The sequence below is a fragment of the Neovison vison genome, chromosome 6 (assembly GCF_020171115.1).
Source record: "Neovison vison isolate M4711 chromosome 6, ASM_NN_V1, whole genome shotgun sequence".
In the NCBI taxonomy this organism is placed as follows: Eukaryota; Metazoa; Chordata; class Mammalia; order Carnivora; family Mustelidae; genus Neogale; species Neogale vison.
In genome coordinates this window covers 116,882,156-116,909,416 of record NC_058096.1, presented here as the reverse complement: position 1 = coordinate 116,909,416, position 27,261 = coordinate 116,882,156, and the positions used below count along the sequence as shown (strand labels likewise).

At 36.5% G+C, this 27,261-nt stretch overlaps 1 protein-coding gene across 4 annotated transcripts in view; it reads left to right on the top strand.

Moving 5' to 3' along the window:
• ACAP2 (ArfGAP with coiled-coil, ankyrin repeat and PH domains 2) overlaps positions 1-27,261 on the top strand; it is a 159,343-nt gene that overhangs the window by 54,391 nt on the left and 77,691 nt on the right. For all 4 annotated transcript variants that reach the window (XM_044252040.1, XM_044252043.1, XM_044252041.1 and 1 more), the window contains exons 3-4: positions 9,004-9,123; positions 11,571-11,624. In XM_044252040.1, coding sequence (XP_044107975.1) covers positions 9,004-9,123; positions 11,571-11,624 — 174 coding nt within the window. The remainder of the gene's footprint in view (positions 1-9,003; positions 9,124-11,570; positions 11,625-27,261) is intronic.

The following is a 27,261-nucleotide window of genomic DNA, read 5'->3' as shown; positions in this document are numbered from 1 at the left end:
GTCTTGAAATCATGAAATAGATGTATGTATATGATGTAAATGGTATAAATATAAAGTAGTAGTAATTATATATGTAAAACCAATATTTTATGAGACTGACATGCTACCTACTGTGGTAACAAGGCACCTAAAACCAAAATTTTAGAAAATATTTAGTAATAAGTTATTTTTGTGTTGTACGCTATAGTTTCCAAAACACTTTGATACATACTCTGCTTTTTGATTTTTATAATAATTCTGTGAGGTAAGACAAGTGCTATTATTCCCATTTTATAGATGAGGATACCAAAGCCTGGAAAGTGAAGGGAACTGGCTTCAAGTCAGAGGTAGAAGAGGCAGAACCTGGGACAAGACTCAAGTTTTTATCCTTAGTTCAGTGCTCTTTTTGTGCACCACTGCGCTTCTGCATCCATACTAGGGGAGCACTTTGCTGCTTGGAAATTTTTTGAGGAAAGCTAAGAAGCTTCTTGGCAAATGTTTTTTAAATTAGTGTTGTAATTTAAAAAAAAAATTAGTGTTATAATTTTTTGTAAGGATATTTTCAAAAGGATTTTCAAATATTTTCTCTTTAAAATTACACATATAGGATTATTATTATTATTTTACCCAGAGGTATTCCATTTATTTTAAACACTCTGAAACAAAGTTTTTAAATCTTAAGGTAGGCAACAGAACTGTAGTCTTGATTTTCTAGTAGATTTATGTGGGAGTATGTAGGAAGACAAGGCTTAGTTTGTTTGTTTTATTTATTTATTTGCGAGAGATAGCAAGAGATAGAGCATGCATGAGCTGGGGAGAGAGGGAGAAGCAGGGGAGCCCTATGTGGGGCTCCATCCCAAGGCCCTGGGATCATGACCTGAGGCAAAGGCAGATGCTTAACTGACTGAGCCACCCAGGCACCCCTGAAAGACAAGGCTTTTTAAAGAATCATTGAGTAGTCTAATCAGAATATCTGTTCTTTGTGGGGAGAGTTGCATATAAATCATACGAAACATTTTTTGGGTTTGTTGGGGAGGTCCTCAAAATTTTGTAATATCTCATCTGATAGAATCTACTAATAGCATTTTTGTTACTGATTTTGCTTCAATGAGCATCCCCCTCCCCCTGCCCCTGTGTCATATTTGGTTGGAATTGGGAGATTGGTAGAATCTTAAAACGAAATATTCAAGTTTAAAACAAGTTATTAAAATGTTGGCAATCAGTACTAACATCTCTAAGCCCTTTCTAGAATGTTTATTTCCCAAAGGACTAATAAGGGCATCATGGAAATTTTGACATTTTAAAACATACTATCTTCCACCGGAATAGAAGGTCTATAGTTTTATATTTCTCTAGTTTAAAATCTTGTTTTCTTATAAAATGTACCTGTCTCAAATTCTTAAGTTAGTATCTATCATTCCACTTGAGAATTTTGAGGAGTTAGCACAGAGAGGAGAACCAGACAGGAGGAAGAAATGGTTGTTACTGAAGGTGGTGACACTGAAGGACTTGTGGTGGGGAGGGTTTGCCCAGGATTAGTTTAGTGATTTCATAACTTTGTGCAAGGCCTGTAGTATCATTGTAAATCATGCCACCGACAGGTTAAACTAGCTTGATGACTTAGCTATTATTTATTTTGCTTATAATATATTACCAATAGTTACACTCCTTGTGGAGAATAATGCTTCATGAGTGGCATTGTTTTGCTGGGTCCAATGATTTATCCATTCTGCCAGGTATTCTGGCACTGACAGCACCGTAGAGCAACGTAGTGGCCATCTAGATGTAATTTTTGTTTCTGTTGCATCCTCTCACTGGAATGCTTGTTCTTTCTCTGTTAAGCAGATACTCTTTAAATCACAGCTCAAGTACTACCAAACTTACGTTCTTTTTCTGGTATTGCATTCTTTCTACCTTTCTACCACACACTTCCATTTAAATTATTATAATATTATTATAGTGTTTGGCTTGTAGCATGGTGTAATAGTTAAGAACACAAAGCCTGGAGTAAGACTGCATGCATTTGAATCTGGCTCTACCCCTTACTAAGCTATTTGGCGTTGGGCAAGTTTCTCAACCTTCCTATGCCTCAGTTTCTTCATCTTCAAAAACAGTAAAAGTTGAGTATCTATCTCATAGGGTTATTAATGAGAATAAGATGTTTTAGTGTATGTTAGTGCTTAGCATGGTTCTTAGCACATGTTACGTTCTAAATAAATGCTAATGATGATGTCTCAATTATTAGCTCCTTGAAGACAGTCTTCAAAGGAAGAAAAACAACCCTGATGCACACTTACTATGTATCAGATGCTAAGTTTTACTTATATTATCTCCAACTGTCACAACAGTGTTGCAAACTTGGCATTACACCCAATTTGCCCATGAGAAAAATGAGACTTGGAGAGGTTGTTACTAAAGGACAGTCAGTGGATAAGTTGTTTATATTCTCATCACCTGGAAAAGTGCCTATGACATACGTATCTCTTAGTAAAAAAGAACTTGAATGAATTGGGGCTGCCAGCTTGATAATTTTGACTAACTTGACATATACTCTTAGGTTCTCTCTTGTAGGCTTATATTATTCACTTAAACCTGTCATCAGCGTCATTTACTAAGGATTTTGCTAGCTGGCAAAGTTTCTTTCACCAAGCCAGTTCTTCTTCCTGCATAGCTGCAGTGTATATGTGGCTCAGCTGTATGACAATTCCATTATCTCTCCAACTCCCGTGTTAGTGACCTCTATTCTAATTCTGATACCTGTTTTCATGGTCATAGCTATGCCTTACCATTCAGAGTTCTCGTCTCAGAAATCTGGAATGCTGATCTCTTACTTTCTTACCTGAGACTCTAGTCTTTCCAGTTCTTATTTTATTCACTCCTGCCTCTGTTCTTCAAGCTTAGCTCTAGTCTTCAGTCTATAACCTTCTGATATTTTAAACCCCTTTTAAAATCCCCTTTCAGTGCATTTTGGGAAGGGGTAATTTTTGGAGATAAAATTCACCTGACATAAAATTCATCATTTTAAATTGTACAATTCAGTGTCTCCAGTGTATTCATAGTATTGTGCAACCCTCACCACTATCTAATTCCAGAGCATTTCTATTACTTTAAAGAGAAATCCTGTACCTGTTAGCAATCACACCCAATTGTCCTCTTCCTATATACTCTGGTGACCACTAATTTTCTTTCTGTCTGTATGGATTTGCCTCTTTTGAATATTTCATATAAATGGAGCCATATTTGGCCTTTTGTGACTAGCTTCTTTCACTTAGCATAATGTTTTTAAGGTTCATCTGTACATGTTGTAACATTTTCCAGTATTTACTTTTTATGGCTGAGTAATATCCCTTTATGGATATACCACATTTTGTTTATCCCTTCATCATTTGATGGACATTTGGGTTATTTCCACTTTTTGGCTAGTATGAATAATACTGCTATGATCACTTTCAGTCTACTCTTAATTTTATTCCATCATATTTTTCTTCTAGAGGCCTTCATTTCCTTTCCATAACACCTACTCTGTAGAATTCTCACTATATTTGTCTAATCATCTGTATTCTCTGTGTCATATCTATAAAGCCCTGTAGGAGAAGTCACAATTGTTTGGTGAAATCAACTGGTGGAGTTACACATTCCTGGAAATCTTGATGTAAAACAAATTTTCCAAGATTTATTCAGGTTGTCTAGTTATCTTTAACAGCTTTACTTCTATTTTCTCATGATTTATCATTTTGTTCTTCTTCTTAAATAGAGGACTTTGACCCTGTCTTCCTTTTGGTGGGAACACTTTTATTCCTTGCTCCTAGAAATTCAGAATATGTCCTTCTCTTTTTCCACTTTTCCTCCCATTTGAGTGATAAAAGTATCCCTTTTCCTATGTAATTCCAAACTCTTCAGAACTTTGCTTTAGTCATCTTTCTCCTTTTCTTTCTCTGCCACCTCTTCATTTTAAGTAGAAGGTGTTCAAGTTTCTTTGGAACAAAAACAAAATAAGAGAGAAAATTAAAAGCAAATAACAAAACTCTGACAAGGAAACATAAATCTTTAGTAATTACCATGTGCCAGTAATGGTTTGTGCTAAGATCTTTATGTGCATCACCTTAACTCTTTTATAGTAACCTTATATGGTTTGGTACCGTTGTGATCATTTCAGACAGAAAAAAACTCAAGGTTACTGAGGTTAAGGTCACTCAGGATCATTTAGGTGGTTAAGTAGGGCAGCAGGATTTGAATCTAAGCTGACTAAAACCACAACTGTGTTTTTAACCATAATGTCATACTACCAACCTCTCTCTCTCCTATAGTTACTGTGGGACCTTTTAATTATTTTTGAATTATTTAATTTGTTGAATAAGTAATACCTCCTACATGATATAAACTTTAAAGATATGAAAGTTTGTATCCAGTGAAAAATTAGTCATCCTCTAGTCTCTTTCCTAAAGGAGAACGTTTGAGTCCTTCCAGAAATTTTCTAGGCATGTAAAAGATTATAAATATTTGTCTTCTCTCCCACTACAACAAAAATATTAAAACTGTTCTACATTTTTCTTTTTTTAAGATTGTATGTATTTATTTGACAGAGCAAGATCACAGGTAGGCAGAGAGGCAAGCGGAGAGAGACGGGGAAGCAGGCTCCCCACTGAGCAGATAGCCCCATGTGGGGCTCAATCCCAGGACCCTGAGATCATGACCTGAGCTGAAGGCAGAGGCTTTAACCCACTGAGCCACCCAGGCACCCCTGTATTTTGTTTTTTGAAAAAATACATCTTGGATTTTGGTTTTTGTTAATAATTATTGAGCTGCCACATTCTTTTTGACGGCTGAATTGTATTTCATTGTATGGATATATCATTATTTATTTATTCAGTTGCCTACTGATGGACTCAGATTGCTACCTATATTTTACTGTGACTGCAGTGTATGACTTCACATGTGTGTCATGTGGTTTATGTGAAAAATAACTTCATAATACTTTCCTAAAAGTGAAATTGTTAGGTTAGAGGGTATGTATTTAAAATATTGATAGCTCTTGCTAAATTGCCTTACACAGAAATTGTACCAGTTTACATTTCCCATAAATGTATGAGTGCCTGGTTCTCCATACCCTCTCTAAAATAACAAGTTAACAAACTTTTCGATCTTTGCTATTCTGAAAAAAAACCGGTAATTTACTCTTTGTAAAGTACTTTTACTATGAGTGAGATTGAATTTTTTTTTTTTTCCCCCCGAGATTGAAATTTTTTTCCTAGGCGTAGAATGTATTTGGATTTTCTTTACTGGGAATTATCTGTACATAATCGGTTGGCCATTATTTTTCTAGTGACTGGTTTGATTTTAAAAAATGTTTTATATCCTCTTCTTAGAGCAGGGAAATTAATCCCTTATGATTTGTCGCTAATACTATTTTTCCATATTGTTGTCTTTTGACTAAATTTATTATTTTTTATCCCCCTGATAAAAATGTTTCATATATATACACGTGTATATGTGTGTGTGTGTGTGTATAAATATACACATATATACATACATAGCCAGGGTGGAGCCCAGTGTGGGGCTTGAACTCATGGTCCTGAGATCAAGACCTGAGCTGAGATCAAGAGTTGGACACTCAACCAACTGAGCCATCAGGCGCCATAAAATTTTTATTTTTTTGTAGTTGAATTGATTTTTTTTTCTATGACTTTTGAGTTTTGAAACTTTCTCAAAAAGACTTTTCTTACTTTGAGATTATAAAAAATATTACTTCCTGTTTTAATTTTCTGATTTAGTATTTCATGTTTAAATCTTTATTCCATCTGAAATTAATTGGAGGGTTTGAAATTGAATTTGGTTTCTTTTTTTCTTTTTCTCCCATTAGATTCTAGTGTCCCTATGTCATTTATTGGATCACTTTTTTCCCCACTGGCTGGAAAGTACTGCATATTTGTATTGGTTTCTTGACTCTGTATTCTTTCCATTTGTCTGTTCATGGCCATTACCAGAATTGTAATTACAATACTTGTATCGTACCTTTTTTTTTTTTTTTTTTTGGGTATAATACATTTTAATAAAATATAAAGCTATGGGCGCCTGGGTGGCTCAGTGGGTTAAGCTGCTGCCGTTGGCTCAGGTCATGATCTCAGGGTCCTGGAATCGAGTCCCGCATCGGGCTCTCTGCTCATCAGGGAACCTGCTTCCTACCCCCTCTCTCTGCCTGCCTCTCTGCCTACTTGTGATCTCTCTCTCAAATAAATAAATAAAATCTTTAAGAAATATATATATATAAAGCTAATGTTCCCATCTCATCACTCATTTTCAATTTTTTCCCCTCTTCTTGCATGTTGGTTAGAATTTTAGAATTAGTTTTTCTGGTTTTTAAGACATTATTTCTTGTAATTTTGTATTTATTTGTAATTTTCAAACTATTTAAAAGACTGATCTCTGCCAGCAGTTCTCATAGTGAGTTTTTTTGGAATGTTGTTTCAATGAGCATGGTTCCTCTGAAAAAGAATTCCATGTCAAATATTTTTGAGAACTGCTACATATTTTATATTCTTCTAGGATTCACAACACATATGAATATATCAAAAGCTCTTTAAAATTCAGCAACAAAGAAATCTGTTTAGCTTTTCAAACGCAGAGTTTGCCAGATTTATTTTGTCAGAAGATCCTTATTTTGGTGTAGGATATTCCTGTAGGATATTTTGTAGAGTACATATTGGGAAATACTGATCATCGTGTCTTCTACATCTGCAGTTCATAACTCACTGTAATCTGGCTAACAGCTCCCCAGTCAGTTTCTCTTACAGTTATTCTTGCCAGGGATACTGGGTGACAACCTCAACAGACATTTTAAAATCTTTTTAAAATAGGACTTTTATGGATTTTTCAACCTATTTATCTATTTTTTGATCCTTAGTTCTTTTTTTACTTTTGTGAAATTATTCTCTTGCTTTTCCTCCTACTTTTCCTCTTCCTCTTTTGTTTTCTTTGTGAGATTTTCACTCTGCAAGCTCTGTCCTCTATCTCCTGTGTGGGATATAGCATTGTAGCACTGTAACTGTATATATGCTGATGATTCCTCTGTATCTACAGCACGCACCTCTTTTTTGAGTTTCATATGTCTGTTTTCACGTGTTTGGTCCAGCTTTCCACTTGACTTACATCACAGGCCCATTTATTTTTATTTTATTTTATTTTATTTTATTTTTTTAAAGATTTTATTTATTTGACAGAGAGAAATCACAAGTAGATGGAGAGGCAGGCAGAGAGAGAGAGGGAAGCAGGCTCCCTGCTGAGCAGAGAGCCTGATGCGGGACTCGATCCCAGGACCCTGAGATCATGACCTGAGCCGAAGGCAGCGGCTTAACCCACTGAGCCACCCAGGCGCCCCTATCACAGGCCCATTTAATTCAGGGCCACGTCACAGGCCTAATACAGTGAAAACAGGAGTCTTTTGCTGGCCTGTTTAATGTGTCTTTGTGTGAATTAGCAGATGTAGCCCATGGCAAGCAGAACTCAGGCTGGATTTCAGATCCTGTTTTTTTCCCCTTGGTGGGACACGGTCTGTATAACTGTACTACAGAAGGGTACTCGACTATAGTTTTTGAGTTTTTCTCCTCCTTTCTCTCTCCTGCTTACTGCCTTAATTCAGCCTGTCATGGTTTTTGGTCTAATCCCCTTTAGTCTTTCTTTTCCCTGTCTTTACTTTTTCTCCATTTAGGTCATCATTCTGAGATGGAACTCTGGTGAACTCACCAATTAGTGTATTCACGTGTTCTCTGTTCCTTTCATACAAAATGTGAACATCTTAGCATTGCACACAAAAGCTTGTCCTGATCTGGCCCTTGCATACATTTTCAACATCACACTTTTAATGTCCCACATTTTCACACCACACTAAGCTACTAAGTGTCTCTGGTTTTCTCTGCCCATGTTGCTTCTGGGCCTTACCTTAAAACATGCTCTTCCTAGAGTATTATCTTTCCATTACTCTTGTCTGATTGGCTAATTTTTGTTGATCTTTCAGAGCTTTTCTTAATTGTTATCTTTTCCAGGAATCCTTCCCTGATGCCCATAGTCCTGACTAGATGTTCTTCCTTTGTTCGATCATGTATGGTTTTGTCATGCGTAGCCGTTGTGTTTGTGCTGTACAGAATTTATTTGCTTGTCTACTGGTTTGATTTAAAGCTTCTGAGAGCAGACAGTATATTTTTAATTTCTGTTCTTCTGGGCCCTAGGGTAACAGTTTTAAATTCTACTCCTGAGATCCTTAAATGCTTTCTAAAGGTTTGTTGTTATTGTTGTTTTGGCTCTTTACCCTCTTCTTGGTGCTCCCACCATTACCTCCTCAGTATCCTTCCCTTCTCTACTTTTTTTTTTTAATATATGTATTCACCCAAGATTTTATTTAATTAAATGTTATGTGTTTGAATGAAAGGAGAAAAATAAGGAAAAGAAAAAAGAAAAGGGGGAGGAGAAGAATTTTAGAGAAAGAAAGGTGAAAGTCTAAATTTTAAGGCTAGCTCAATGCCTAAAATAGTAGGCATTGAAGAAACAATGGTTGATTAATCATTTCAGATGTTTGTGTTGATAGATTGACACTGAAATGCCTAGCATGACTAATCCAGCATACCAGTTTACTCCCTTTTCCTCCAACATAGTACAGGTTTTTTTCTTTTTCTTTTTCTTTTTTTTTTAAGCAGACTGCTTGTTCTGCCTGAAATTCCCTATTCTTCCTTCTAAGTGGTGTTTAATAAATTTTTATGGAGTTATGGGATGAATATGACTTGGTAAAAGTATTTATTGTTACCATTACAGCCTCTGGGTCCTAAAGGGTCAACTTTTTTGGGTACAGTTCTACTATGAATTTACTTTGTAAGTCAGAGTTAAAAAGAACAATTTCAATTAGTCTATTTTGGCTTTACTGATGAACCATAATTTATCTTAGCTAGGCTAACTCATGTAGCTGTTGCTAACGCTTGTTCAACTAGGTAATTTGTGTAATTATTTTCAACCTGATGTAATGTTTTTCTTTTTCAGCTTGTGAAACTTTGTATTGTGATGATTGATACCGGAAAGGCCTTTTGTGTTGCAAATAAACAGTTCATGAATGGGATTCGAGACCTGGCACAGTATTCTAGTAATGATGCTGTAGTTGAGGTTAGTATTATTAAAATTAGTTAATATGATACATTCAACAAAATATTAAAGAACTATGCATCCATTTACCTTAGTGGTAGTTTTGTGGTCCTTAAAATTAGGAATAGAAAAGCTGTCACCTACTGGTGTTGTATAATTCTGTTTTCTAATATAGTTAGAAGTTGATGGTTGATTTGCATTGTGAATATAAGTTTACTTCTGCTAGGTGAGCTGGATCATTTACAAGAGGACCCGAGCAGGGAGAGGAGGACTACGCTTACTAGAAGGAGCTTTTAGGGCAAACAGAGAGCATTTAAATCTTAAGAATAGTATCTAACTCCAGCTCTTTGAAGAATGCCGGTGGAATTTTGATCGGAATGGCATTAAAAGTATAGATTGCTCTAGGCAGTATAAGAGCTGGAGCAAATAATCCAAAAATTTGTATGGAATCAGAAGAGACCCCGAATCGCTAAGGAAATGTTGAAAAACAAAAATAAAGCTGGCGGCATCACCTTACCTGATTTCAAGCTTTATTACAAAGCTGTGATCACCAAGACAGCATGGTACTGGCAAAAAAAACAGACACATAGACCAGTGGAACAGAGTAGAGAGCCCTGATATGGACCCTCAACTCTATGGTCAATTAATCTTTGACAAAACAGGAAAAAACATACAGTGGAAAAAAGACAGTCTCTTCAATAAATGGTGCTGGGAAAACTGGACAGCTATATGTAGAAGAATGAAACTTGACCATTCTCTTACACCATACACAAAGATCAACTCAAAATGGATAAAAGACCTCAACGTGAGACAGGAATCTATCAGAATCTTAGAGGAGAACATAGGCAGTAATCTCTTTGATATCAGCCACAGCAACTTCTTTCAAGATACGTCTCCAAAGGCAAAGGAAACAAAAGCGAAAATAAACTTCTGGGACTTCATCAAAATCAAAAGCTTCTGCACAGCAAAGGAAACAGTCAAAAAAACAAAGAGGCAACCCACGGAATGGGAGAAGATATTTGCAAATGACAGTACAGACAAAAGGTTGATATCCAGGATCTATAATGAACTCCTCAAACTCAACCCACACGAAACAGACAAACACATCAAAAAATGGGCATAAGATATGAACAGACACTTCTCCAATCAAGAAATACAAATGGCTATCAGACACATGAAAAAATGCTCATCATCATTAGCCCTCAGGGAGATTCAAATTAAAACCACATTGAGATATCACCTTACACCAGTTAGAATGGCCAAAATTAACAAAACAGGAAACAACATGTGTTGGAGAGGATGTGGAGAAAGGGGAACCCTCTTACACTGTTGGTGGGAATGCAAGTTGGTGCAGCCTCTTTGGAGAACAGTGTGGAGATTCCTCAAGAAATTAAAAATAGAGCTTCCCTACGACCCTGCAATTGCACTCCTGGGTATTTACCCCAAAGATACAGATGTCGTGAAAAGAAGGGCCATCTGTACCCCAATGTTTATAGCAGCAATGGCCACAGTCGCCAAACTATGGAAAGAACCAAGATGCCCTTCAACGGATGAATGGATAAGGAAGATGTGGTCCATATACACTTTGGAGTATTATGCCTTCATCAGAAAGGATGAATACCCAACTTTTGTAGCAACATGGACGGGACTGGAAGAGATTATGCTGAGTGAAATAAGTCAAGCAGAGAGAGTCAATTATCATATGGTTTCACTTATTTGTGGAGCATAACCAATAGCATGGAGGACAAGGGGCGTTAGAGAGGAGTAGGGAATTTGGGTAAATTGGAAGGGGAGGTGAACCATGAGAGACTATGGACTCTGAAAAACAGTCTGAGGGGTTTGAAGTGGCGGGGGGGTGGGAGGTTGGGGTACCAGGTGGTGGGTATTATAGAGGGCACAGCTTGCATGGAGCACTGGGTGTGGTGAAAAAATAATGAATACTGTTTTTCTGAAAATAAATAAATTGGAAAAAAAAAGAATAGTATCTAACTATGTATGGGTTTGCACAGCAAAGCTCTTGTCAGCTAGCTGTGCTGGGTTAACTTAGGCCCCTTGCTATACTGTGTGGTGTTATGATAATTCTTCCATGAGGAATAATACTTGGTTTGGTAATGGGCATGCTTTGATGATTATTTGATTCATGGATGTCTAAATGGGCACAGTCTTGATACGCTCAATTTTACCTTTAGGCTTATATGTGCCATTATTATTTGTTAGCCTACTCCTAATGATATGGCAGTACTAATTCTTTGACTGTTCTTGGGTTTTATGTTACCTACCACATGTACATTTGTCCTCTTTGCAGAGCATGCCCATGAGGCAATACCATGAAATCATCCTCAGAAGTAAATGTTACTGTTTACAGTGTAACTAGATCTTTCTGTCAGAAATGCAGAAGTAACATTTGTGTGACCTATTTTCGTGGCTCTTAAATGACTTAGTTTTTCTTTTGGTTTCTTTTTCCATAGACAAGCTTGACCAAGTTTTCTGACAGTCTTCAAGAAATGATAAATTTTCACACAGTAAGTGTCAGTAAGTAGGTGTTACTATGACCATGTAAATATTTAGTACCTTTCTTTGAATGGCGGTATTTTATAAAATTACTTGTTATAATTCAGTAACTTTGATTAACCAGCTTCTTAGTTCATGGATCTAAAATGTATGTATGTGAGTGTGTGTGAGTGTGTGTGTGTGTGTGTGTGTGTATGTGTATGAGAGAGAGACATTTGTTTCTCTCTTTTTTAAAGATTTATTTATTTGACAGAGACACATTGAGAGAGGGAACACAAGCAGGGGGAGTGGGAGAGGGAGAAGCAGGCTTCCCACTGAGCAGGGAGCCCAATGTGGGACTCAATCCCAGGACCCTGGGATCATGACCTGAGTCAAAGGCAGATGCTTAACAACTGAGCTACCCAGGTGCCCCTATTTCTCATTCTAATATAGTGAACTTAATATGAGTGACATATATACCTATAAAAGTTATCTTTTTTGTTTTAATTGTGCCTTTGTGAGTTAAGGAATTATTTTAAGAATGAAGAAGTAAAAGCCATTTTTCTAAATTTACTTGTTTCTTTTAAGATGCTTCAAGTATACCCCCTTTGTCTAATCAGTTGCCAATATTAAAGACTGCTGTATTCTTTGAGCTATTTATATGTGCATTTAAGATTTGAGGACTTTTATTCTAGTCATTCATGAGGGCAAAAGATGCTGGTTTTTTTTTTTTTTTTTCCTGTTTAACTTTGTTAAGAACATTATTTATTTATTTTAAAAATTACGTTATTTTAGTCACCATACAGTACATCATTAGTTTTTGATGTAGTGTTCCATGATTCATTGTTTGCATATAACATCTAGTGCTCCATGCAGTATGTGCTCTCCTTCATGCCCATGACTGAGCTCACTCATCCCCCTGCCCCCCTCCCCTCTAAAACCCTCAGTTTGATTCCCGGAGTCCGTAGTTTCTCATGGTTTGTCTCCCACTCTGATCCTCCCCCTTCATTTTTCCCTTCCTTTTCCTAATGTCCTCCATGCTATTCCTTATGTTCCACAAATAAGTGAAACCGTATGATAATTACCTTTCTCTGTTTGACTTATTTCACTTAGCCTAATCTTCTCCAGTTCCATCCATGTTAATGCAAATGTAGGGTATCCATCCTTTCTGATGGCTGAAGAATATTCCATTGTATGTATGGACCACATCTTTATCCATTCGTCTGTTGAAGTGCGTCTCAGCTCCTTCCACAATAGAACATTTATTTTTTATGATTATAACCAGTGCAATAAAACCTGAAGTCAAAATTTAAAAAAACTAAAAGATTTAAGGGCTTTTATCCCTCAAGAATGAGGGATATATACTACTTTTAGAATGCCAGGAAATTCCTTTATAAATTTTGGAAAAGTTTACTGAAAATGTAGTAGCTTTTAAGTTATGTACTTCTTTTAAAAACAATTTTTATTGAGGTATAATTGACATTATATTGATTTCATATGTACAATGATTCCATGTAACAATTCTATATTTGCATATATTGCAAAATGATTACCATAGTAAACTCCAGTTAACGTTTCACCACATATAGTTAAAAGTTTTTTTTCTTGTGATGAGAACTTTCAAGACCTACTCTCTTACTTAATTTCAAATATGTGGTGTAGTATTATTATTATTTTTAAAAAGATTTTATTCATTTATTTGAGGGCAGGGGAGGAGCAGAGGGAGAGGGACAGGAAAACTCTTCACTGAGCTCAGAGCCAGATGTGAGATCACGACCTGAGCTGTAATCAAGAGTCGGCTACTTAACTGACTAAGCCACCCAGGCACCTGTGCAGTATGGTATTATGAACTATAGTCATCATGCTGTTTGTTACATTCCCACAACATACTCCTTTTATAACTAGAAATGACCCCCATTACCCCCTACCCCTGCCTCAGGCAGCCACCAGACCCGTCTGTTCTTCATAGCCATAAACTTGTTTTTTGTTGTTTTTTAAAAAATTTTATATCTGAGTGCAATCATACAGTATTTATCTTTTTCTCTCTGACTTATTTCACTTAGCATAATGACTGAAAGGTCCATCCATTTGGCAGAGGTTCATTATTTTTTATGGCTAAGTAGTATTGCATTATATGTGTATCTATCTATCTATCTATACACACATATTTATCTATATATCTATATCTTCTTTATCTGTTCATCCATTGATGGAGCTTTAGGTTGTTTTCATACCGTGGCTATTGTAAATAGTTCATGTTTTCACTTTCTTCTCCTAATACCCAGAAATAGAACTGCTGGATCATGTAGTAGTACTAATTTTAATTTTTTGAGGAGCCTCAATACTGTTTTCTATAGTGGCTGTATGAATTTACATTGCCACCAACAGTGCATAAGGGTTCCCTTTTCTCTGTAACCTCATCAACATTTGTTATTTCTTGTCTTTTTTTTTTCTTGTCCTTTTGATAATGGTCATTCTAACAGGGATGAGGTGGTGTCTCATTGGAATTTGATTTACATTTGATGATTAGTGATGTAGAACATCTTTTCATGTATCAGCCGTCTGCATGTTTGTTTTTGGAAACATGTCTATTCAGACCCTCTGCCCATTTTTTAATCAGATTTTTTTTCTGCTATTATATGAGTTTTTAATATTAATCCCTTATCAGATACATGATTTGCAAATATCTTCTGCTATTCAGTAAGTTGCTTTTTCACTTTGTTGTTGGTTTCCTTTGTAGTGCAGAAACTTTTCAGTTTGATGTAGTACCATTTGTTTATTTTTGTGTTTGTTGCCTTTGCTTTGGTGTCAAATCCAAAAAAGTTACTGCCAAGACTTATGTCAAGGAGCTTATTGCCTGTGTTTTCTTCTAGGAGTTTTATGGGTTCTGGTCTTCCATTCAAGTCTTTAATCTATTTTGAGTTATTTTTGTTTTATATGCTTCTTACAATTTTTTAAAGAGCTTAAAGTGTATGGCTGTTATATAATTACTTGGTGCTTCAAAGTTTATTAGCAGCTGTTTATAATAAGAATATCAGCACTTAACATTCTTTAAATTCTGCTAAGGTTTGGTTCTTAATTTGATTTGCTTTTTTGGTCAACAAATTAAGGATAAAGTTATCTGATAATATTTTAATTGTACTTCAGATTTTATCTGTATAAAAACTATCATGTACAAGTACTGCTTCATTTTCTGATTTTAGGTCTTTTGGGTATATATCCAGGTATGGAATTACTGTTTCATATGGTACTTCTATACTACTTCCTTCTTGAGGAGCCACCAAATTGTTTTTCACAGAACCTGTACCATTTAACATTCCCACCAGCAATGTATGAATATTCCAGTTTTTCACATCCTTGTCAACATTTACTATTTTCCATTCTTTTGATCATAGCTATCCTAGTAGGTATCAAGTATTGTCTCACTGAGTTTTGATTTGCATTCCTCTAATGCTTAATATAGTTGAGCATGTTTTCATGTGCTTATTGGCCATTTGTAGATCTTCTGTCATCCTTACCATTGCGCCCATTCAACTCCTTTGACCATTTTAAAATTGGAATTTTTAAAATTGAATTTTTTATATATTTTGGATATTAAACGCTTATCAGATAAGTGATATATCAGTATTTTCTCCCATTCTGTAAGTTGTCTTTTCACTTTCTTGATAATGCCCTTTGCACAAAAGTTAATTTTGATGAAATTCAATTTATCTATTTTTTCTTATGTTGTTTTGCTTTTGGGGTCATATCCAAAAATCCATCACCAAGTCCCAGATGATGAAGATTTATTCCTTCAGTCTCTTCTAAGAGTTTTATGGTTTTAGCTCTAATGTTTTGACCAATTTGTTTCTTTTCTTTCTTTCTTTCTTTTTTTTTTTTTTTTTGGTAAATATTTTATTTATTTATTTGACAGACAGAAATCACAAGTAGGCAGAGAGGCAGGCAGGGGTCGGGGGGCGGGAAGCAGGCTCTCTGCTGATCAGAGAGCCCCATGCAGGGCTCTATCCCAGGACCCTGGGATCATGACCTGAGCTGAAGGCAGAGGCTTTAATTCACTGAGCCACCCAGGCACCCCTGACCAATTTGTTTCTTTTGTTTCTTGTTAGTTCTCTTTTTGCTTTCTGTCGGATTTAGATGTCAAAATATAGTATGTTTGATTTCTTTTTAAATCAAGTGATTGCTTGTGTTTAAACTTCAAACTATTACATTAAACTTTACATTTACGTTAAACTTCAAACTATAGTGAGAATTAATTTTGGGGGGATAAAAGCTGTTGATTTGAAATTAACATGAAAGGTTAAATGTTGGGGCACCTGGGTGGCCCAGTGGGTTAAAGCCTCTGCCTTTGGCTTGGGTCATGATCCCAGGGTCCTGGGATGGAGCCCTGCATCGGGCTCTGCTCAGCAGGGAACCTGTTTCCCTTCCCGCCTCTCTCTCTCTGCCTGCCTCTCTGCCTACTTGTGTTCTCTGTCAAATAAATAAAAAATCTTAAAAAAAAAGAAAAAGTTAAGATGATGCTACCTAGAGATTAGTAAATATGGGAAGCAGTTGTTGCCCCTGAAGCTGGAGAAACAAAAGGGAAAGTGGTGTTTCCCAGAACCCCTCAGTACTGCACTGTTGAGAATACGGCCATTGTTACCTGGCCAGGAAGCCAGAAGCTTGCCTTCTTGGGACTTCTTCCAGAGTCAAGGAGCCTGTAGTCCCCTTGAAACTGCCTAGATTGGTCAGCAGTGCTGCTGGCAGTTGGTGTGGCTCACAGTTGCTCACTGATGGCGGTGTCAAACAGAAGCAGAAAAAAACTGGCCTCCTCTATATCTTGCCTCTTAATCTAACATTGGCTTCCATTGGCAGCACCTAACCTCTTTGTATGCAAGAAGGCCTAGGAAATACACTTTGCAGACTTCTAGTACCTGGCAGTATAGAGGAGGAGTCCATGGAAGGGTGATACAATAGTGAAGACCAACAATTAACTGGCATACCAAACATAAAGGCTATAATTTGAAAATAGTTTTGGTGGGGATGAGCATTTCTGAGTCTTTTCCAGACAAATCTAGTTTTCACCTTCATAGGACATAACAGGATGAATCTGGAGGTTGGTGGCAGGGTGGTAGCAAGGTGGGGAATAGCCGTTTTCCAGTCTTTGCTTTAATAATAAAAACCTGTTGCACTGAGGAAAAAAATTATTTTTGGCAGGCAAATTATTGTGCAGCTTAATGATTTTTATCCTTAAAACTTCTTATATGATTTTTCTTTTTTCTGTATTCTCCATATCTAGTATATTAGCAAAATACACCCCAATCCATCTAGCAGTAGGACCTCCAAGTCTAAACTACTACCACCTCTTGTTTAGGATTATAGCCTCCCAACTTGTGTTTCTTCTTCTTTTCTTGTTTTTCTACAATGAATTCTTCTTCTTCTTCTTTTTTTTTTTTAAGATTTTATTTATTTGTTTGACAGAAAGAGCGAGATCACAAGTAGGCAGAGCAGCAGGCAGAGAGAGAAGGGGAGAAGCAGGCTCCCTGCTGAGCGGAGAGTCAGGCGAGGGGCTCAATCCCAGGACCCTGAGATCATGACCTGAGCCAAAGGCAGAGGCTTAACCCACTGAGCCACTCAGGTGCCCCTCTACAATGAGTTCTGTATACAGCAGCCAGGAAAAGATTTTTAAAAATTTTATATTCATTATGTTATATATTATATTTTTGTTTTTATTTTCTATTTTTATTTTGTTATATTTATTTTTGAAAGAGAGTGAGTGAGTACGGTGGGGGACAGAGGGAGAGAGAGCTCTTAAGCAGGCTCCACATTCAGCATGGAGCCCGATGTGAGGGACGACCCTGAGATCATGACCCAGCCAAAATCAAGCCGACTGAGCCACCCAGGCACGCTGTCAGGAAGAACTATAAAAATATAAATTAACAGGGGCGCCTGGGTGGTTCGGTGGGTTAAAGCCTCTGCCTTCGACTCGGGTTGTGATCTCAGGGTCCTGAGATCTAGCCCCGCATCGGGCTCTCCGCCCCCCGCCTGCCTCTCTGCCTGCTTGTGATTTCTGTCTCTGTGTGTCAGGTAAATAAAGGGAATCTTTAAAAAAAAAAAAAAAAATATATATATATATATATATATATATATATAAACAGCATTGTTACGTATATATATATAAATTAACAGCATTCCACTGTTCTAGATTCCCATCACATTCAAAGTAAAATCCATTATAACCATGGTCTACCAAGTCCTATGACCAGCCTTTTGCTGATAACTCCCTGATCTCATCTCAACTCTGCTTGGCTGAAGCTACTTGGACTCTCTTCTTTAACATCAAAGTAGCTCTCCTCTTAGGCCCTTTGCACTTGCTATCTGTTCTGTGCGGAATGTTCTTTCTTCATATCTATCTGTGGCTGTTTTCGTTATAATATTCCTTCTCTTCCTAACACATTTTTTAGGTCACAACCTCTCAGAGAAACCTTCTTGACCACGTTATGGTCACTTTTATGTTATTTTACTGTTTTTTATACACATACGCACACACCTGAGTGTACACACCACACACACACACAATGATGTACAGATATATGGTCTGGTTCTTAAGTGTATGTATGTGCCTAATTTATTGTCTGTTCTAAGTTCCACGACTGTAGACACTTTGTTATATTAATCTCTGCTACTACCACCTAGAAGATTCATAGTAGAAAGTAGTTACTCACAACAGAGTTAAGGAGACCGAGGTTATGAAGTTATTAAAATTCTTAAGTGTTTTTTAATAGTCATTAAATGAGTATAAATTTTTAAAATCAGTGACAGCACACACTGGGTAGATAATTAAAAGTGATGTTTAAAAATTTTTCTTTTATTATTTCTGGCACTTGAAAAACTTCAGGATCTCTGTTTTGACTGTAAAATTTATGTTGCTTTAAAAATAATTAGCAAAATGGGACACCTGGGTGGCTGGTTAAATTTCTACCTTTAGCTCAGGTCCTGATTTCATAGTCCTGGGATCAAGCTCTGCAGGGAGTCTGCTTCTCCCTCTTTCTCTGCCCCTCCCCACTGTTTGTGTTCTCTCTCTCTCTTCCTTCTGAAATAAATAGAATCTTAAAAAAAATAATTTGCAAACCAACAGATTACTTTCTGTCTGCCTATCTGCAGACAGAGGTCTTAAGGCTGTAGGTTGGTGAGCTTGTGTGTGTTTGTGTATGTACTGTATATGTATATATAGAAAACTCTGAAAGTACACTGAGCTGTCCAATGCTTTTCTAATTTTATCTACATATTTTTTTATAACATCTCAGAAATTTTCCCACTGGTAGATAAAAGTATGAAATTGTAAGACCTTGGTTTAATTTAATATTCTTTCCTTTTATAGTTGCTATGCTGTCTGTTTTACCTGGCCTTTTTGTTTCTTGTTAACAAGTACTTCTAATTTTTCCCAGGAGAAGTGACTTGTGTGTACTTGAATCAGAGTTCTTATATATGAGGCAAAGATTCTCCCTCAATCATAATACTACATACTTCACCTTAACTACAATAGAGACAGGGATGACATACTTCTTGTTTACTATAATATCCCTCGTACTTGCATAATTCTTTTTTTAAAAAAGATCTTATTTATTTATTTATTTGACAGAGAGAGAGAGAGAGAGAGATCGAGATCACAAGTAGGCAGAGAGGCAGGCAGAGAGAGAGGGGGAAGCAGGCTCCACCCTGAGTGGAAAGCCCGATGCGGGGCTCGATCCCAGGACCCTGGGACCATGACCTGAGCCAAAGGCAGAGGCTTTAACCCACTGAGCCACTCAGATGGCCTACGTGCATAATTCTTATCCTGGGGAGGTCATTTAATTTTTCTGAGCTTTATGCTCTTCCTCTGTAAAATGAATGGGCTTTACTAGATGACTTTTAGTTATAAATATTACAAAGATTACAAAGCATTATTAAAAGATTTAAATATGATCTCAGAGCCATTTGTTAAAATGTGGGAAAAGCCTCGCTACATAAAATGCTTTATTTTAGTAGCATTCTCTACAATGAATTTTAATTACATAGCATTACAGGGTGAAGGAGGCTTTATTGGATATGACAAAACTGCTTTCTAAAATGTAATAAACGCTGGAATCTGCTCACAGTCTATTAGCAGACTTTGTAACACTTAGGTTTTGGTGTATCAATTTGTGTCAGGATAAAAAGCTGGATATTTTACAGATGTCATTTATGAATAACTTTATGTGTTTAAATAAATGTTTGAAATAATAGAGCCATTTGTGTTTTTAGCCAAGTAAGATTAAATATAGATTGGGCTTAGATCATTTGATTGTTTAAAAAAATTATTTGGATTTTTTTGGTGGTTTCTGTAAAAGTGGATGTTATTGTTCCTTTTTCCTTACAGAATGAGAATTCCCTAGGGTTGCTCTTTAACTCATGTCTTTAGAAGATGCAACTCATGACTTTTCCAGAGCAGGTCATATGTGCTACATTCTATTATGTATTGAAGTTGACTTGAATTCTGACTTTTTTTTCTGGAAATTAGAGATTTCTATAACTTTACTGATGACTCTCTTGGATTCTAATTTGCTATTGGTGTAAGGAATTTGAATATTTATTTGATTATTACCTTTGCTGAATGAAGCTTTAAGGTTGAATTGCTACATAAATTCTATAAAATGTGTAATTCTTTGCTTAGTTTTTTGGTAAGTTTGAGTATATTATATTATATATAATATATAATATATATAATATAATATTATAGCTGTCTACTCATTCACTCAATAGATGGTTTCATGCAAGTGTCATGTCCTATCTGGTAGTTGGTGAAAAATGTTTAGATTTTTAAAATGGAATTATGTTAAAGTAATTAATAAATATTTAATAAATAAAAATTTCTTTTTAATAGAATTATGTTAAAATAAAGCACATAGTATTAGGGACAATATTACACATTGAGTGTATAGCACTTATAAATATTTAATATATATATTTTTAAAGATTTTATTCATTAGAGAGAAAGTGAGCGAGTGCACCCTTGCACAAGCACGGGGAGGGACAGAGGAAGAGGAAGAGGGAGAAGTGGACTCCTGGCTAAGCAGAGAGCCTGGTGTTGGATTTGATCCCAGGACCCTGGGATCATGACCTGAGCGGAGGGCAGACGCTTAGCTGCTTAACTGATTGAGTACCCTAAGCGGCCCCCAATAATAGTTTGTTTACCAAACAGACACAGGCTGTGTTTTCCACCCAGGCACCCTAAAAAATATTTTAATGAGAATCTTGAGCTAGCTTCCATGAACATAACTTTTTAACAAAAATAGGTCTTGTGCATGAAATAGTTTCAGGCATTTCCTGATTAAGATTTTGAAATTGATGATCTTTTCAAATTCTTGGTCATTGTCACTGATGAGAATGTTGTCTGCATAAGTAGGCATATTTGTGAAAGGCAGGTGAGTGTTCATTTCCCTTTGCTCCTGATTGACAGGAGTTTATTTATTGCCCCTTCCTCCTGATTGATAGGACCTTTTTTATCCCATGTATTTAGAATTTAAGTAATTTTTTATCCCTAAGTTGTCCTTTAAAGGAGTAATCATTCATTTGAGGTGCTCTTTTTTTTTTTTTCCCCCTTTCATTGACATATGTAATGCTTGAATTTTCCTGGCTAAACTGAATAGATTTTGAATAAAGTAATGATGAACCTTTTTCGGAGGTATATACAGAAGTTGGTTTACCTACTTTTTCTTCCTTTAATCCTTAATTAACTTTGAATAATTCTCTTTGTGGATGTAGATTATAACACTGACTCCTCAGTGATTCATTCTCAGCCCCTTCCTTCCAACACTCTGAATCCACACAGTTAGTGTATGTTAATTGTTTAAAAATATCAAGGATTCCTTGAAAGAAGTTAATCAGATTGCAGAATTCTACTTAAGCCATATTTTAAAGTCAATAATTAGCATTAGCCAAATCTGTAAGTTGAGATTTATTCTTCCTAAACTTTTTTTTTTTTTAAGATTTTGTTTATTTGACAGAGATCAGAAGTAGGCAGAGAGGCAGGCAGAGAGAGAAGGGGGAAGCAGGCTCCCTGCTGAGCAGAGAGCCCGACGCGGGGCTCGATCCCAGGACCCTGAGATCATGACCTGAGCTGAAGGCAGAGGCTTAAACCACTGAGCCACCCAGGCCCCCCTTCCTAAACTTTTTGAATTCACTTTTAACTTATAAACTGAGGTATAGTTCCTCCTTTGGACAGCCAATATGTTTTGTTTGAAACAGCAGAGAGTGATATTCTCATATCCCTTCTTCTTTTTTTTTTTTTTTTTTTAAAGATTTTATTTATTTATTTGACAGACAGAGATCACAAGTAGGCAGAGAGGGAGGCAGAGAGGCAGGAGGAAGCAGGCTCCCTGCTGAGCAGAGAGCTGGATGGGGGCTGGATCAGAGGATTCTGGGATCATGACCTGAGCTGAAGGCAGAGGCTTTAACCCACTGAGCCACCCAGGCACCCCTCTCATATCCTTTCTTTACCAAAAAGCTAACAATGGATAAACCAAAGGTTTTGAATATTTTGTTTAGATTCATACATTATTTTGATAACATTTAGCTTGGAATTTATATCTGCACACAAACTTTTATTTATTTATTTATTTAATTTTATTTTTTTAAGATTTTATTTATTTATTTGACAGACAGAGATCACAAGTAGGCAGAGAGGCAGGCAGAGAGAGAGGGGGAAGCAGGCTCCCTGCTGAGCAGAGAGCGCGATGTGGGGCTCGATCCCAGGACCCTGGGATCATGACCCGAGCCGAGGGCAGAGGCCTTAACCCACTGAGCCACCCAGGCGCCCCCAAACTTTTATTTATGAAAAGATGTTTTGTGAAATTATGTCTTACTAGATCTTCAGAGTTTTCCAAATGAATTTTTAGCAGAAATTTACCTCTTGTTGTCATTGTGACAGCAGTATCAGTATGGAATATTATAATGTCTCCATAATATAATCTTTTTTGTTTTAGAGTTTTCTTCTGTTATTTTGAGTATTTCGTCCCTAGGAGTTTGTTTTGGTACTTTGCAAAAACAATCAATGGCTTTGCAAGAAAATCTTCTATGCAGACATTTCAACCATTGCTGTTAACTTCAGCATAGTTCTTAACATGTAGAATCATCACTCAGCAACTGAAAAAGTTTTCTTCTGGATTAGTGATTGTTGTGTTTATTTAGCATGCTGTCAAGTGCATCTGTTCTGTTACTCAAATGTGGTACCTTTTTAATTTCCTTTGCCTATTTGGAAATTATGAAGTTTTGACATTGTCCTTGCAAACTAATATATTGTGCAATTTTGCAATTGTATGAGGCATTCTGGCTCTAGCTCTTACTTGGGTAGTCTTATAACTAACTGCTTTTTTTTCCCTTTGTAACTGGTTTCTTAATCTGATATTGTTGTGACTGATCTCATAAAAGAACTTTGTCTCTTATTTTGTGTTTGCAGAACTTTAGAGTACAAATCTTTCTGTATGAAATGGATGTGTTGTGTTGAAGTCCTGTATGGTTTGCTTCTACCATGATTCATTTAATGACTTTGATATATGACTTTGATAAATGACTTTATCAAAGAAGATAATTTGGGCCATTGTGTTTGTATTCTGAATGTGATCACTTTCCAGCACTATTTATTGAAAAGTTTGTTCATCATGGTGGGAAAACAATGAGTAAAAAATCTCCTTAAGTATGAAAATGAAACAATATGTCTTAAGGTTCAAAAATTGATATGTATATATGTATTTTTCTACATTCTTAAAATGTTTTAAAATTATGTTGAAAGATAAAATGAACATTTAATAAATAAAATAGAAAATAATAATTCATTTTAGTTAATGCAATAAATGTTACTCTTATGTAAGGTCAGAAAATCAAATTTTCAAAGTGTTTTAGATCTGTAAATGCCTACAATCCCATTTAAATGTTTATGTGCATCTGTTTATTTCAATTCGAGTTAGTTAACATATAGTGTAATATTAGTTTCAGGAGTGGAATTTATTGATTCATCACTTATGTGTAACCCTCAGTGCTCATCACAACAGATTATGTGCATTTAATTTCACTTCAGAAATAAATGTTTTTTAATAATTAAAAATAAAACAATGAAATTTCATCAAGAGTCAGAGTTTGGCTAATTAATATCAAAAGCCAATAATATCAAGAAGTAATAGTCCAAAAAATAATCGATTGTATTCTAATAGGAATACCTCATATAAATGATGATGATAAGGAAACAGCCATACATACTTTATAAGTAGGAGAAATACGAAAAATAAGAGCACATTAATAGCAAAAGTTTATGAAGAGGCAAAGAAAGATGAAATATTTTAACAGTGAGCACAAAGCCAAGAAGTGATGACAAACATATTGTGACTAAAATAATTTTGGATGATTCAAATGGTAACACCAGGGGGAAAGTTACATAATTTTGTTTAAGTAATAATTACTGCATTTAAATACTTTACAGAGCAAGTCAGACAAATAAAATATAATTTTAGCAAAGATATAATTTTAGCAGTTGGTAATTTTTGAATGGTTGTACCAAATAGAACAACTTCTTAAATCACCACGAAAATTTATAAACATGGGGGGGGGCCTGTGTGGCTCTGTTGGTTAAGTGTCTGACTCTTGATTTCAGTTCAGGTCATGATCTCACAGTTGTGAGATTAGGCCTGGCATTGGGCTCTATGCTGAGCATGGAGCCTGTTTTTAAGATTCTCTGCCTCCCTCTCCCTCTCTTAAAAAAACAAGAACAAAACCCAAAACCCTTATAAACACTAATATCTTATGTAAGACTGTTGACATCTTACTTATTTCTGGCTGTTTAAACACCCCAACATTTGGTGACCTAAAACAACTATTGTCATGTGTTTGGGTAGGTGTTGGAGGGGACAACTTGTCTGTACATTAGTTGGTTTTGGTTGAGTGGCTTGTGTGGGTGGCTGGAGGATCGAGCATGTCTGCTGTCTCACCTGGGGTAGCTAGAATGGCTGGGACTGGCCTGGCTTCTCCTGCCCTTGGAGTCTTTCATTCTTTGGGGCTTTTCTCTTACAAATGTGGGTCTGTCTCCTGCAGGGTAGTCAGACTTCTTAATGTGATAGCTGGTTTTTCTTAAGGCCTAGGCCTGGAAATAACACAAAATCATTTCTGCTACATTCTTTTGGTCAAAGCAAGACACAAGGGTACCCCAGATTCATTGTAAAGGGAAATTAACTCTACCTTTTGGTGGGAGAATACCATGCACATGGAGGGATGAGAAGACTTCTTGGTGTTCATCTATATATACAGTCCATTGTATCTTTTGATACACCAGTAGGGTGTGCCATGACCCAAGTGTTTGGAACCTTTAGAAAAAATTTTTCCCCATCCCTAAAACTCTCAAACAGGAGTCTACTTGAGACTCTCCCTCTCCCTCTGCCCTTCCCCTCTGCTTGCTCACGATCTTTCTCTCAAATAAATAAATAAAATCTTAGAAACATAAAAACATTCAGTGAGTCCACAGCCATAGTCCTATACTCTTCTATAGATTTTGGAAAGGACAGGATGATTATGTCCTGTAGAATTATAGAATAAAGTGCTGTGGTAGTTGAGTAATATTTAAATGGAAGACAAAGACTATAAACTACAAAATTTATACTTCGAACCAGTGGGACCTAAATGGTAAGAATTGGGAACTTTTCAGTGCCAACTATGAATGTGTAACAGGTCTTCAGCTAACTTTCCTAGAGTACTGTTTGCCATGTATAAAGTGCATCTCAGCTTTCATCCTTTCCTGAAAGCAGATGAGATAGTGTTGCTTTAACCAGGTCCAAGCATGAATGGGGAGTAAACCTGAGTGTAAGCCGTTAGTTTTAAAGACTGATTGAGAGGGCGAGTGGTGGGAGGCTAAGGGAGAGGGAGAGAGAGAATCCTTAAGCAGACTCTCCACGTGGAGCCCAACGTGGGGCTTGATCCCACAATATTGAGATCATGATCTGAGCTTGAAAATTGAGAGTCTGCCACTTAACCAACTGAGCCACCCAGGCACCCAAAGCCATTGGCGTTAAACAGCCATATGTTATCTTTGTACTCAGGTCAGATCCTTTTATAATTAGCAGCTAGGTCAAATGATTCAATGTTCATTATTTGCTACATAGATATATGTCACTAGAAATAATACTGTTCATGTCCAGAAATAGAATTGAATCTTAGCTTTCGTGTTGGTAGCTACCCTCACCCACCAAATGTCTGACTGTGGCTTTATTATACCCTTCCAGGTTTTGTGGTATAGAAACAGAAGACAAGACCTGAGATGTACTCAATTCTGTGGATAAAACCATTTTTTGGGTCTAAAACCTAGGTAAAGTTTTTGGGTGGTCACCAAGCACCTTGGATAAGGTCTGGATCAGAATCTATAACTAGTGACGATAGTAGAACACAACACGAGGAAAATGGGGAAATCAGATAAAGGGAGAAAACTTAGGAAAGAGTTCTACAAACTTCATTTGGTACCTGGCTTCCAGGAACATTGACAAGGCTGCTTTTATTTCAGCCTCTGATTCTTTCAAGTTTTGTCCAGCTTCTTATTTTTAGCATATGAAAAGTAAGGTTGTGAATTCTGCCTCAGGCCGAGTACAGATTAGTGATTTAGGAAATGGAACTAACTGGAGGCAACTCTGTGGAGCAGTTCTGCACAAGAAGAGCAGTAGTTAGCTGGTAGGTTGGCCCAGTGGCATGCAGTTGGCAAGTAGGAGACAACTCTTTACTCAGTTGCTTTTGCATTAACAACATACTTTTCACTGTAGTGGAGGTGTTGAAAATATGTTGTCTAGGTAATTGGCAGTTTCCTAAAATACTTCTTACTCCTCTTCAAGTGTATATAAAATTTGGTTGAGGTAATGCTCTGTCTTGGAGAATGTAGATGGTCATGTTTTTATAGTTTTAAAACAATGACAGTGCTACACAGGAAAACATTGTGTTTTTTTCTCCCTGGAATATATGGATTTTTTAAAGCAGCGCTACTGAGTAATTATATAACCAGCATATTAAATCATATAATTTCGTGTTGACATATATAAACCTCCGTGTAAACTGTCACCTGAGTGAGCATAATAACAGTTACACCGTAAAAGTTTTCCTATGCCACTTTAGAATTCTGTTTGCCGTCTCCTTATTTCTAGACATTCACTGATCTGCTTTCTATCATTATTGGTTAGTTTGGCTTTTCTAAATGGAATTAGTGTAATTATTTTGAAACACAGTAGTTTTATGGTTATCAATAATCCTTTTTTTATTGCTTAATACTATTACACTATATGGATATATCATAATTTATTTATCCATTGACCTGTTGATGGATGTGTTAGTTACCTATTACTATACAGTGGATTACCCACAAAATTTAGTGACTTAAAACAATAAACACTTGATATCATGGTTTCTGGGCCAGGAATTTTTTTTTTTTTTTTAAGATTTTATTTATTTATTTGACAGAGAGAGATCACAAGTAGGCAGAGAGGCAGGCAGAGAGAGAGAGAAAGAGAGAGGAGGAAGCAGGCCCCCGCTGAGCAGAGAGCCCGATGCGGGACTCAATCCCGGGACCCTGAGATCATGACCTGAGCCGAAGGCAGCAGCTTAACCCACTGAGCCACCCAGGCGCCCCAAGGGCCAGGAATTTTTAAAGAGCTG